General features: G+C 40.8%; 1 protein-coding gene across 1 annotated transcript in view; it reads left to right on the forward strand.

Moving 5' to 3' along the window:
• LOC139708644 (uncharacterized) overlaps positions 1 to 12500 on the forward strand; it is a 92614-nt gene that overhangs the window by 41564 nt on the left and 38550 nt on the right. The window contains exons 7-9 of the mRNA XM_071620582.1: positions 2688 to 2804; positions 6282 to 6416; positions 7210 to 7344. Of these exons, the coding sequence (XP_071476683.1) occupies positions 2688 to 2804; positions 6282 to 6416; positions 7210 to 7344 (387 nt within the window). The remainder of the gene's footprint in view (positions 1 to 2687; positions 2805 to 6281; positions 6417 to 7209; positions 7345 to 12500) is intronic.

Consider the following 12500-nt stretch of genomic DNA (forward strand, 5'->3'; position numbering starts at 1 on the left):
GTACATGATGTGAACTGTTAACCTTCAGATAACGACCACAGGGTGACAGTGATGGATGGGAATTGGACGGGCGACAACAGACTGACAGGATAATATTTTTAGCAAATTATTCTTCCGGTAAAACCGCGATCTGCTGGTGACTCTTGCTTGTGCGTCCCCTGTCCATTCGGCAGTACTGGGTAAATTCCGAGCTATATTTGTGTCTCGAGAAAAAAAAAATGTCCATATATGCACGCCCGCTGCACCACAAACATATCTGCAACACTATAGTTAAACATTTATATACGGCAAAGAAAATTCGTTTAAGAAAAAAATGAAATAGAAAAGCAGAAATGGTATACATATGAAGGCTGCTCTTTTTCTCTCTCTTGTTTGGTCTGCTCGCCTACACATTCTTCTGGAAAACTTGTTCCGCCGTTTACATCGTATCGTTACATCTTGTCTTTACGGGACGAAGAAAGAGGAAAAAAAAAGATTGAACAAAGTCCATTTCTCTGTCGCTTAAATTTAGCAATATGTCAGTGTCTGACGACGTTGTTGCTGTTGTTGTTTTTCATCATTCTTCGTTCTGTAAAGGATCCAGCAACAGTTACTACGCGAAAGGAAAAAATAACGGGGCACAAAGTTTCCGATTAACTCCTCTGCGCCATTTCCCCTTTTCACGTCTATTTTTCATCTTATCTGCTGCAACTACCTGTTCCTCCTCCCCATCCACTTGTCTCTGATTTTAACTGTGGGACAAAGACAAACAAACAAACAAACAAACAATAAAAACAAAACTAGAACACCAAAAACAAACTAAAACAAAACTCAAGGTAAACAAAACAAAGAAACGAATAACTAAAAATACGCAGTACACGGGATCAGTCCTTGAAAAGTCTAATGCTGATATGAGAATTGGCTGAAAGTCGTCTTTCTGTCTGTCGGCACCAAAGAGCTTTTACTTACGAGTTGGTACCGGTTTAGTCAGCACAGACAATGATGCCTGACAACAAAATGATACTAGTAAGCTAGTCTCTCCCCTCCCTCCCCCCCCCCCCCCCATCCTCCCTCACCACGTCCCACACCTCTGTAATGGTGCGCCTAATGGTTATGCCGTAATGTCCTGGCCGATTTGCTTTGCCGCAAATTACGATGAAGAGGGGGAACATTATTTGAACGCTCAAAAAATGCACATTATCATAATGATTATCAGACGCCACAGACACAACAGGCGGTATATACTTCACTTCACTTCGAAGATGAGTGTAATATAATATATCACATAAGAGCAGTTCTCTCTCCAGCCATCGACAAACCACTCTTCACTCTGCAAAGCCAAGTCGTTGAGGGCGGGGCTGAATGCTTTCTTTTGAAGTCAGATCAATTGTTATCCTCTTCGCAAATGCACATTACCATAATCAGAAACCACTGACACAACAGGCGGTATATACTTCACTTCACTTCGAAGATGAGTGTAATATAATATATCATATAAGAGCAGTTCTCTCTCCAGCCATCGACAAACCACTCTTCACTCTGCAAAGCCAAGTCGTTGAGGGCGGGGCTGAATGCTTTCTTTTGAAGTCAGATCAATTGTTATCCTCTTCGCCAACTTCCCAAGGAGTAGGCTCACGAAATTAGTTGTAGGTGGAGTACAATATTCATCTCTGTGGTTGTTATTGTTGTATACTGGTGAGCAGGTCCGACAGCGCGGCAAATTATGACAAGATAATCAGATGCCGCGAACAATGACACAATGATTTCATGTAGTTGAATTCGATTTTTCCTTTCCTATTTTCCCGCCAAGAGATGATAGATATAGAGATGCAAAATGGCTACTGTACACGAATGGAATGGTAAATATCATAATTTCATGTATTCCGAAGTTTCGTAGAAGAACCAATACTATATTTCGTTATAACATGTGGTTCATGTTTGTTCCTCTGTACGCAGAACTGCGTGACCTTAGATTGCACTTTGTGATTCTGCCTGTATATGCTTATTCTTTTCCTTCCGTGGCATGGTGCCATAACGAACCTATCTCCATGGTGCCATAGATGTGGATGTGTTTATCTCCATCAAACAGACAAAAAAAAAAGCACTGTTATGCACTGTTACAGTGCATTTTTTTTTTAATCATCAGCAGAAAAAGATAAAAATTAACAGCTCAGTCTGTACTGTTTCCGCACAAAAATCCAGTGGAACACATCGTGTTCTGTCAATCTATTTTTTCCGGGGAGGGGGGTGGGGGGCTTGAAGCCGCTACATGTCTACGATTAGGTCACACCGACGCACTAATCTGGCATTACTTGTTTGAATGACACATTCCTTGATATTCGATCTCCTCAGAAGTTCCAGTGAAGTTAGATTTAAGAATTCTTTTTAGATTTCTTTGTAGTGAAATTGCTTGGTCCTATTTCAAACTAACTGTTGTGTTGTCTGGAATTTTGTTTTGTTTCGGTGAGATGTCTGTGAAATATTATTCTAATATTGCGTCCCTACGATGGTATGAATATGGTTATCACTTGTATACCTGCAATCCTATCATTTTTCATCTATAGCAATAGTGTTATAATCAATATCATTATGATTGTTATCATCACGATTTCTGTTTTTCATCTCTGTCATTATGTTCAAGCATATTCATAATTTTGCAATTGTTTTCTTTTTTCTGCCTACGCCCCCACTCCCTTTTCCCCCTACAGGTGACGGTCGCTGTCGTCCAGGGATGTGTGCCTACGGATGCCGAAAGATCGGGTATAGAGTGGAGTGCATTTGTCCCGCAGGGTTAGACGTCGCTGCGGATGGCTACCATTGCGTAGGTAAGAAACTGTGCGCTCATCTGACTCACTTCGCACCCCTTCCTCCCCCCGCCCCCTTCCCATTCCAAAATCGATTCTGTTTTAACTGATTGACCAAATCGGCTAAAAAATAACAAGATCAGAATAAACAAAGAAAATTTATTGTTATGAATCTGAAACTGAGGGAATTCTGAGTAAAAATTGGCGTTTCTTATACAAAAAGGCAGAATATACGAAGACTGCCCCGTACACATTCAATAGTGAATTACAAGTCACATGATATTAATGAAGAGAACCAAGTAGACAAATGAATTGTGACATTGTGAAAGTGAAAGATATATCATAAGATTAACCACATACAATTGTAAACCGAGGAAAGTCCGTTTCAGATCATCTTAGAGTCGCTGTTTGTCTTCCATCAATAGGGTCAGTGAATAAATAGTTTACTCATTGTGCTCAGGGAAGTGGGCCGCTTCCCCGGTTTATTTATACTTTCTTCATAACTACGTTAGTGTTAGTCACTAATGATGATGATAACAATAATGATAATGATAATAATATGTATAATAATAATAATAATAATAATAATAATAATAATAATAATAATGATAATAATAATGATTATTATTATTATTATTATTATTATTATTATTATTATTATTATTATTATTATTATTATCATCATCATCATCATTATTATTATTATTATTATTATTATTATTATTATAATGATGATAATAATAATACAAGTAATAATGATGATAAGGTCTTCTTTATCCAGGGTAGCCTCTTCAGTGTTGTTACTGCTCTACCAGAGGGCCCTGCCATTAATATCTTAACCTTAGCGTTGCCAGGTACCCATTTATATACCGTTAGGCGAGAGGGACGTGGTGGGTGTATATTGTCCAAGGACGTAAGCACTTGTGGACAGGAATTGAACTCGGGACTTTGGTAATCCGATTGAGAGACGGGAGCCTTATCCACTATGCCACAGCGCCCCATATACGAACCTATGAATGCGAATCTCTACAAATACAGTACAAATCGTGAAACTCTCCATGCACTGATGCAGATAATGCTGAGATGGGGGTTGACTCCAAGCGATATAACTCGCTCCCCCCCCCCCCCCCCCCCCCCCAGCTCCCCTCACCGCCACTCAGCCTGACTGGAAAAGATTATCCTTCATAAATACCAAAACATACGACATTTAAGTAATCCTCTTTTCACTCTGTGTACCACCTCCCCCAATTCCACTTTGATACATTACACGTCGGCCATAAAAGACAAAACGACAGAGTGCACAAATCTAATGCTTGGCACTACTTTATATTGACCTCATCCAGAAATCTTAGGCTTTGTGGATGATGCTCAATCATTCTCGCATCACTGGATTATCACTGGAATTCTTCGTAATATTCACACTCCCCCAATTGTCATCCTGCATCGCAAATCACACCGATGACAAATTTCTTAGCTGGACTGGGGAAACGGTACATTACTATAGTATTATAAAACGCGTTTAATCTATGAGAGCTATCATAAAGCCCTGCCAGTGTTTAGAGGGCGAACGAGGGAGATTTATCAGCGGCGATATTCAGCTGTTAAAATGTTCGACTGCGCAGAAGGCCCTGACATTTGAAAGAACCAACACATGGACGGATAGGGAGAGAAAGAGAATATGAAAGACTGACAGAAACTGAGGGGAAGGAAGAGAAAGAAGGAGAGAGATATACAGTAGACAAAGAGAGAAATAAAATGAGAGAAAGATAAAGTAGAGGAGGCTTGAGAGAAGATAGCAGAACAGAGCGGATAGGCAATGAGAGCATTGACATGGGTCGTGTCTGGTAGTTCGACGGAGTAGCTGGAGGGATCATGCTGTTGATCCAGGGGAAAGCCGCTCTAAGCAGCCCACTACATCACGAATAGTTTTCTGTTCCCAAGGAAGTTTCGATCCCGTCCTATGACCTCTATCGACATTGATCGATTGCAACACTCGCCGACATCATAATACACACATTATTAGGAGTACAAACAAGCTCACAGTAACAACATGCAAGGCGTGCCCCAAAACGGTGGCAAACGCGTAGACCAAAACGGCATGTTTCTGGCGCATTATAAATGGCATCAAAGGCGACAGAAACGTTTTCTTTAGAAACAAAATTTGACTTTTTATGCCTGTAGACTTTTTTTTTTAATCGCCAGAAGGGAAGAATGGTGCCGAATTAAATCAGTCAGCTATGAGTGAAGTGATGATTTTATCTTGCCCTCAAAACTCGCTCAAACTGAAAAGGAAAAAAAAATGAAAGAGGGGTGTCGATCAGAATGACAGATTAATGGCTAGACGATAGATATAATCGCGCTGCTATAGGTATTGTATAAAAATGCAAAATAAATAACAGTAATAACGGGGATAATTTTGATAGCACTCATTGCAGACACTCTATGTTTTGGTTGGAAGAATCACATTACAAGAAATTAAAACACAAAATTAATCGCGAATGAATAATAACTGATCTGACAGTTACATGAACAACTTTTCGTTGATATTTCATAGTGTACAATATTTGTCGGTTGTTTGAAAAATCTTAAAGTCAATAACGAATTTCATGCTACCTGCAATGTTTGCCTCGTTTGCATTCACACTTTCAAAATATCCTGAAAGCAAATCGTATCGTTTATTATCATGTTTTCATCCTGCTATGATGCTCGAGAAAACGAAGATAGGCTCATTGTCTATCTTTAGCATTCTCTGGTGCACCATAATCACACGAGAGCTACATAACTTCAATTAATTTGCACTGAAGACGAGTATGAGTAGGAATAACTTATCATGTATCATGCTGTCTGGCACTCAATTGATATATTAAATGATGGCTCGACCACACTAAGACCTCGCACAGGACGCAGGCAATGATTTTGATGGTGCCGATATCACATGACAATTATGTTCCAGCCGATCAAGTCGAGGCAAATATTCGGTGGGTGTTTTTTTTTTCTTTAATCACTCCCCAACGCTCACCCCTAAATCTGCCCTGTCTGAGTCTTTGATTATGAGATTAGTCACTGTGGTCTATCGACATTCTTTCATCAACAAAATATGAAACTTTACAGATTAAAGAAGCCCCGGGCATTTTGAAAGATCACCCTGGTGTGATCGTCACCTCTGTATTAATATGGAGACATCTCCCTTGCTTTCAACGGCGCGAAACTGTCTTTATGGTAGCAACTGAAAATTGCGAAGGGCGACAGAAGTTGTCAATGGCAGTTGACTCATTGTCTCTCAGAAAATTGTTCCTTGAAACAACGCCCTCTCAACTTAAAGTGTGCCCTCCCTTCAGAACAAGTTCTTAAATCTTACAGCGGGCGTCATACATTCTCAAAATAAAGACATTAACATTGACTAACCAACTCGTTAGAATTGCGGTACTAAATTCTGAATGCCATTTTCATTACTGTATGTCGGATATCCTTGTACCTCCTTTTTTTAAAATCTGCTAGATATTGACGAGTGTGCAACCGGTGCAGTGCGGTGTCCTGCCGACCAGAGATGCGTCAACACGTACGGGAACTTCATGTGTCTATGCCAAGAAGGATACATCTTCCGCTACATCAACGGCAAGATGCGATGTACAGGTGTGTATAAACAGTCACCGGTCGGTGTTCATGCGGGAGATAAGAGCGCAAATTGTGCTAACTCTAGAATCAGGATATGCTATGTTTTTGAAGCGTTGATGAAAAATTCTGTTTGGTGCGCGTCATCGTTCTCCTGGTTTCCTCTTCCTCTCCCCTCTTCCTCTTCTTCCTTCTTTTCATCCGCTCCTGCTTTCCTATACTTTCCTCCTTTTCCCCTCATCTTTCATCCTCCTCCTCTTCTTCTTCTCCTTCTTCTTTTTGTTTTCCACTTCTTAATCGTCTTTATATTTTCCGCACCCCTCATGGAGGAACTCACCAACAGACTCTTCGCAAAAATTAGTTAGGGATTTCCCTGCCAGCACACGAGGCAACATCAACACATTAAAGGGGATGGCTATTAGTAACTGATCAGTGGGAATCAGTGGGAATTCTGGGGGATGATTGTTCCAATCCTTGTGGGATTCATTTAAGAGTACATTATATATCTATTGTTGTGTGAAAATTATTTGCTTCAGAATGGTCTCATATTCAAGTAATGTGCTGTTCAATGTTTCCAGGTTAGCATGCCTATTGTGTCGGGGCGATCGTTAACGGCTGTATGTAAGCATGTACTGCAATCAGCATAGTTACACTTTAGCGATCAAATGCAACTCTTACTCATTATAATATCTTGCCCTCCCCCCCCCCCCCCGCAAAATAAATGTTGGACGTGCCTCATTGCGAATAAAGGATGACCATGATGATACAGGGTTATAATCTTTATGTGTTATATTTTGGGTGTATGTGTCTGTAGAGTCGGAAGACCGATGTCTAAGCCAGGGTCTCGTATGTGACATCAATGCGAGCTGCAAAGAGGGTACTGGAGGCGTTCCGGAGTGTGTGTGCAACGACGGTTACATGGGAAACGGAGAGGAATGCACTGCAGTCCGTAAGTTCTCCTCTTGATAAACTCATGTTCTGATGAGCGTAAATGGGAAGTTGGATGAGAGAGAGCCACCTCCCTGGTGGTAAGCACTACTGGGGATGGAGGAAAGTGACTGAATTGTCTCAGTATATTAAGCCCCTTTTACACTTTCACGGATCGCATCACGGATGACCACGGATCGTCAATCCGGGATCATCCGTACTGTTTCCGGCATGACCGTGTTGACTCCGTGAAGTCATCCGGCATTATCCTTGATCGTCCGGAATGTCCGCGGAAAAAATTAAGCTTGCTTAATTTTTCATCCCGGACATCACGGATGAAAATCAATACGAACTCTTCCTTGTTGGCACCGTCTACTCCGTGTTGCTTCCGTATTCCTTCCTTGAAGGCACCGGCTATTCCGTGTTGCCTCCGGACTCATTCCGGGACAATCCGTGAAGACATCGGGACGTCCGTATTAGCATCTGCTCCATCCGGGATGAAAAATTCGTGTATTTTGCCTGTACAAGCTCATGGAGTCCATTAAATTTGCTCACATCTCCCTCCATCAGTACAGCCAGCAACCCCTCATACTCTCTTCGTATAATGGTCGCCTGAAAAGCTTCAGTGACCCACACACATTTCCTTGAAGTTGTTTTTTTTTTGTATGCGTGTTTTGTTTGTTTTGCTTTGTTTTGCTTTGTTTATGTTATGATGTTCCCGCAAAATGAGAGTTTGCAATAAAGAGATTTGCCTGACGTCGACAAGCCGAGGCATACGTGGGCTGCTGTAGATTTTCTGATGTGCTTGTTATTAGCTCTGGAGGCTTGTCGCCCTAGAATGATAAAGTATCAAAAGCAAAAGTAAATGTCATCTTTCAACATTTTAGGGATATCCGTGTAAAGACCGCGAAGGGACCCAGTTGCACCCGTGCTCTTCCTTGATATGGCCGTGTTAGCTCCGTATCGTTTCCGCTGTGGTCCGCGTTCGTTCCTTGTCTGTCCGTGTAGGCACCGTACTTGTCCGTGTAGCCTCCGTACTTGTCCGTGTAGACATCCAGTCGGCATCGTATTCACACCGGCATTGAGAGGAAAATCGATATTTTGCATGCCGGAACACCACGGATGACGATCCGTGGTCATCCATGAAGCAATCCGTGAAAGTGTAAAAGGGGCTTCACAAATGTATCTAGAGAAAGTAAAACGTCACTTTACGTGGCAGAAATTGGTACGGTACGAAATGGCCATATTAGCTTTCACTGAAATTGATGATGGGCCCAGTCCTTTTTGAGCCTCCCGAAAACGCCCCCTCCTCACACTCACAACAAGTTTGCATTGTTGCCATGTCATTCATTCTGCGGTGATGCACTACAAATAGTTTGACAGGGGATCTGTTTCCATGGAGGAGCTCTGATGAATTTCGCTGCTGCACTTGATACAGAAGCAGATGACGAGTTATTCGTAAACCCTCTCTTCGCCACCGTACATCAGCGAAACCACACCACCTGTCAGTGTGTCGTGGTCTCAGGTGTGAGTGGTTTGTTTCGTTTTTTGGGGAAAGACCAAGTCATCTGTGGCCTTGTAAAGCGACGTGGCGAAACGAATCGCTGTTAACGCGCGTTCTTATGAGTTGCTATGGTCTTATAATCTGAACTGATCCCTTAATGGGCTGTCATGCACTACTCATCTACCCTTTTAGTGAACCCGTAGATTCTTCTCGTTTTTTATTTTTTTGTTTGGACTGAAAATCCATACCCATAGCACAATTGATGATATGTCGATTTGCTTGGTTTGTATTAAGTCCATAAAGTCCGTAGAGCGTATATAGGTGACAATATTGTATCTTGTTTTTGGTTTGCTTGCTTTTGATGAATGACAGCTCGTGCGAAAAGATTAGTATCTTTGCTGAAGTCATGGATGAATGCTTATCCAATGTGAATATGAATATATATTATGTATATATATATATATATATATATATATATATATATATATATGTGTGTGTGTGTGTGTGTGTGTGTGTTTGTGTGTGTGTGTGTGTGTGTGTGTGTGTGTGTGTGTGTGTGTGTGTAGTAAATAGATGAAGTGTGATATGCCTTCTGATTGGTTAGATTGCATCACTCGATTGAGAAAAAAAGTTTCGGTGTAGTAGCACGGTCGTGCATACATATTCTCATCCTTGTGTTCGTTTAGTGTCAGCTTTAATGTCAAAGTTGTAAAGTGACCATTCCGTAGTAGATATGAGTGCACAGCTGTGATCCCCTATAGGTCGGATGAATGAATTATCTCCCCTGAAAATATAATGAAGATGACCTTCATGTTTAATCTGCGTTCTTGATTTACTTTTGTCGTATGTAAAAATGGAAAAACAAAACAAAACAAAAAAACAAAAACGAATGAAGGAGAGGGAGGAAACGAGCTAAAATGTGGTTTAATGACGTGCAGGCCTGTGGGCGTGGCTCCATCTCCCTTGGAATCTGACAAGGGGCAAGGGAGTACGAGAGGGAGAGGAGAGCCATTTCGGAAGTAAGCTTGCTGCTGGTCAAGTTATTCGCGCTGTGAATCAGCTATGTATAGCTATAAATACGGACGTCCAATGTCAGGCGTAAAGTTGACACCATTTTCCACTCCTGATGTTGGAGATGCAATTCTATGGCCGTCCGTGTTTGCGATGGTTCAACTTGATCTTATAAAAACTCTTCAAGGCTGCTTGAATTCTTCCCATCTCCTTCCCCAATTTCCACCCCTGCCAAAAGAAGAAGAAAAATGGAACATTGGAGTGTGTCATGCAGTGCTTATATTCACTTTCAGTGTATTAAAGATAGAAATATTGTATACCTTCGTTATTTTAAATTGTAATATAGGGCCTACATGAATAGGGTAATATAAGCATCAGAAGAGGAAAAAAACATGGAAAATAAGGTTTTATTTTGTTGGTTGGTCTGTCGTTTTTGTACCGTGCTAAATATTTAGGACGCCATAAAGCGAAAGGCTTTATATCTACACGAAAAACATTAAAAATGTGAATCCTCAAATAACGTAACCTTTCAAAAAGAATAAACATTTCCAGGTTCATGAGAGCCCCTTACATCGATTGGCAGCCTCTGTATGTCTCTTCTTCTGTGAGAACAACATTCTAATGGAACTAGTTTTATTTATTTTTTTTTTTTGTTCACTCGTTTACAGCGAAAGAGGCACTTTGAAAGACACGAGATGGCTTGTCAAACAACCTTTGTTATGCCTACACCAGTGTCGTTGTTATTATTTTGGTGAACGTTTGTGAAGTCGTGTTCAACAGTAGTCTGCCTTTGCTATTCTTTGTTGTTAAAGTTGTTTTGTTGTCAACCAGTTATTCTACCTATTTTTAGATTCCCTTCCCCCTGTTTCTGTCTCGCTCTCCTGACATTTCAATACCACATGTTCGTAAAAATGGGGCACCTGACATGCTGGCACGGACAGATCTCTTATTTTGGCCATACACCTTGTGTGCCTCCGTTGGTCACGCTGTTCTTAGGCTTTGGTACTGACCCAATCGCATTAGTAACAAGAATTAGAACAAGTAAATAACAAGAACAACAAGAACACTATACCAACAGCAACAACAACAACAACAACTGCATCAACCAAGATACCCTTAACCAAGATAATCCGAGCGAACGTTTTGTAATTTAGCAATTAATTCTTCACATCCGCCTCACGTTTTCAGGACAAAATATTGAGCTTTCTCTCGTTTTAACAATGTCACGCGGACGCCGGCGCCCAGTCACTGTATCATAGTTTCTGTCAGGATTTTTGTTCAGTGGTGAAGCGGTGAGTGCGTGAGATTTGACAGTATCAGAGGTCACAGTCAAATTAACTTTACGCGCTCAGAAATGAATATCATTTGCTCATAAATATGCATTTCCATAAATGAAGGCCGCTACTGCGAACAATATGATTGAAAGAAATGGAAAAGAATTTACTCCTTAGATTTCTTTTTTTTTCGAACGTGCTTCACCTAAAAAATTGGCAAGCACATTTCGCTATTCGCTCTGACGTGCTCACAAGTGCCAACAATGTACTAGAAGTATCTTGTCACCAGAAAAGAAATCGAATAGTCTGTACGTGGGCGATCTCGCTATGAACCACTTCATTTCAAGACGTCTAGGAGATGTAAAGACCAGTAAGCGGAACGATGGATGGACAGAAATTAACAAGAGAGAAATTACACAACGTTAAACTAGCTGGGCAGTTGTGTGTGTTCATGGATAGATTGATTGATCAAGATTGACCAAGATCAAGACAGGTAGATATAAAGAAAGATGAATAGGTAGAAAGATAAATACATACATGTATAAACTAAAAAAAAAACACAAACAGACATGCAAATAATCATGCATATTCATTATTATACGTATACATTCGTACATACACGCATACATACATACATACAAGCATACCGTGCTGTACATACAACGGCCCCACATTCCTACACACAATCATGCCCTTACACACACACACAGACGCGCTTGCATTCATACGAACAAACATGTGAACAAAGACAGAAAGAAGGAGGGGGATCAAAAAGTAAGATGAATTCTCGTATTACCTATTTCGGTCGTTTCCATAATGATAAGACTTCCTTGCATTAAAAAAAAATCATAAAAAGGATCTCTTGGGAGCCAGACTACGAGATAGATGGGATGGCGTGTCCTCTGAGAGTTTTTACTGTATCCTTCAGGATGATTTTTTTTTTTCAAGAAAGATGAGGGAAATTAGGTTATAGATGACAGCGTATGCGATCATCCTAATTTCATTCTGGTTATTTTTTTTTTCTTTCTTTCTCTCTCAGTCTCTCCAAGGGAAGACTTATTTTCAAGGAAGCATTGCTATTCACACTCCCGTATCATTTCTTGTCAAAGCTCAGGTTGACTTCCATTTGGCAGAAGGGATGCATAATACATTTATCGGATGAAGGAAGTAGCTAGCTCTCGGGGACTGTTGCTAGGAGAATATGGAAATAGATTTGGCAAAGAAACGATACAGAGGTACATTCAGCATCCTTCCCTGCTTCCACTGTTTTAAGCTTCATCTCATTCTCGTGGACCCCGTGACTTGGTACCTGTTCACTTGATTTTGGCATCTGGACTGTATGGGCTAAGCTTCTCTTTCTTTCTTTCTTTCTTTTAATAGGTCTTCAAC

The sequence above is a fragment of the Diadema antillarum genome, unplaced genomic scaffold, assembly GCF_040938485.1.
Source record: "Diadema antillarum isolate AM-2024a unplaced genomic scaffold, OU_Dant_1.0 seq00001362_RagTag, whole genome shotgun sequence".
Lineage (NCBI taxonomy): Eukaryota > Metazoa > Echinodermata > Echinoidea > Diadematoida > Diadematidae > Diadema > Diadema antillarum.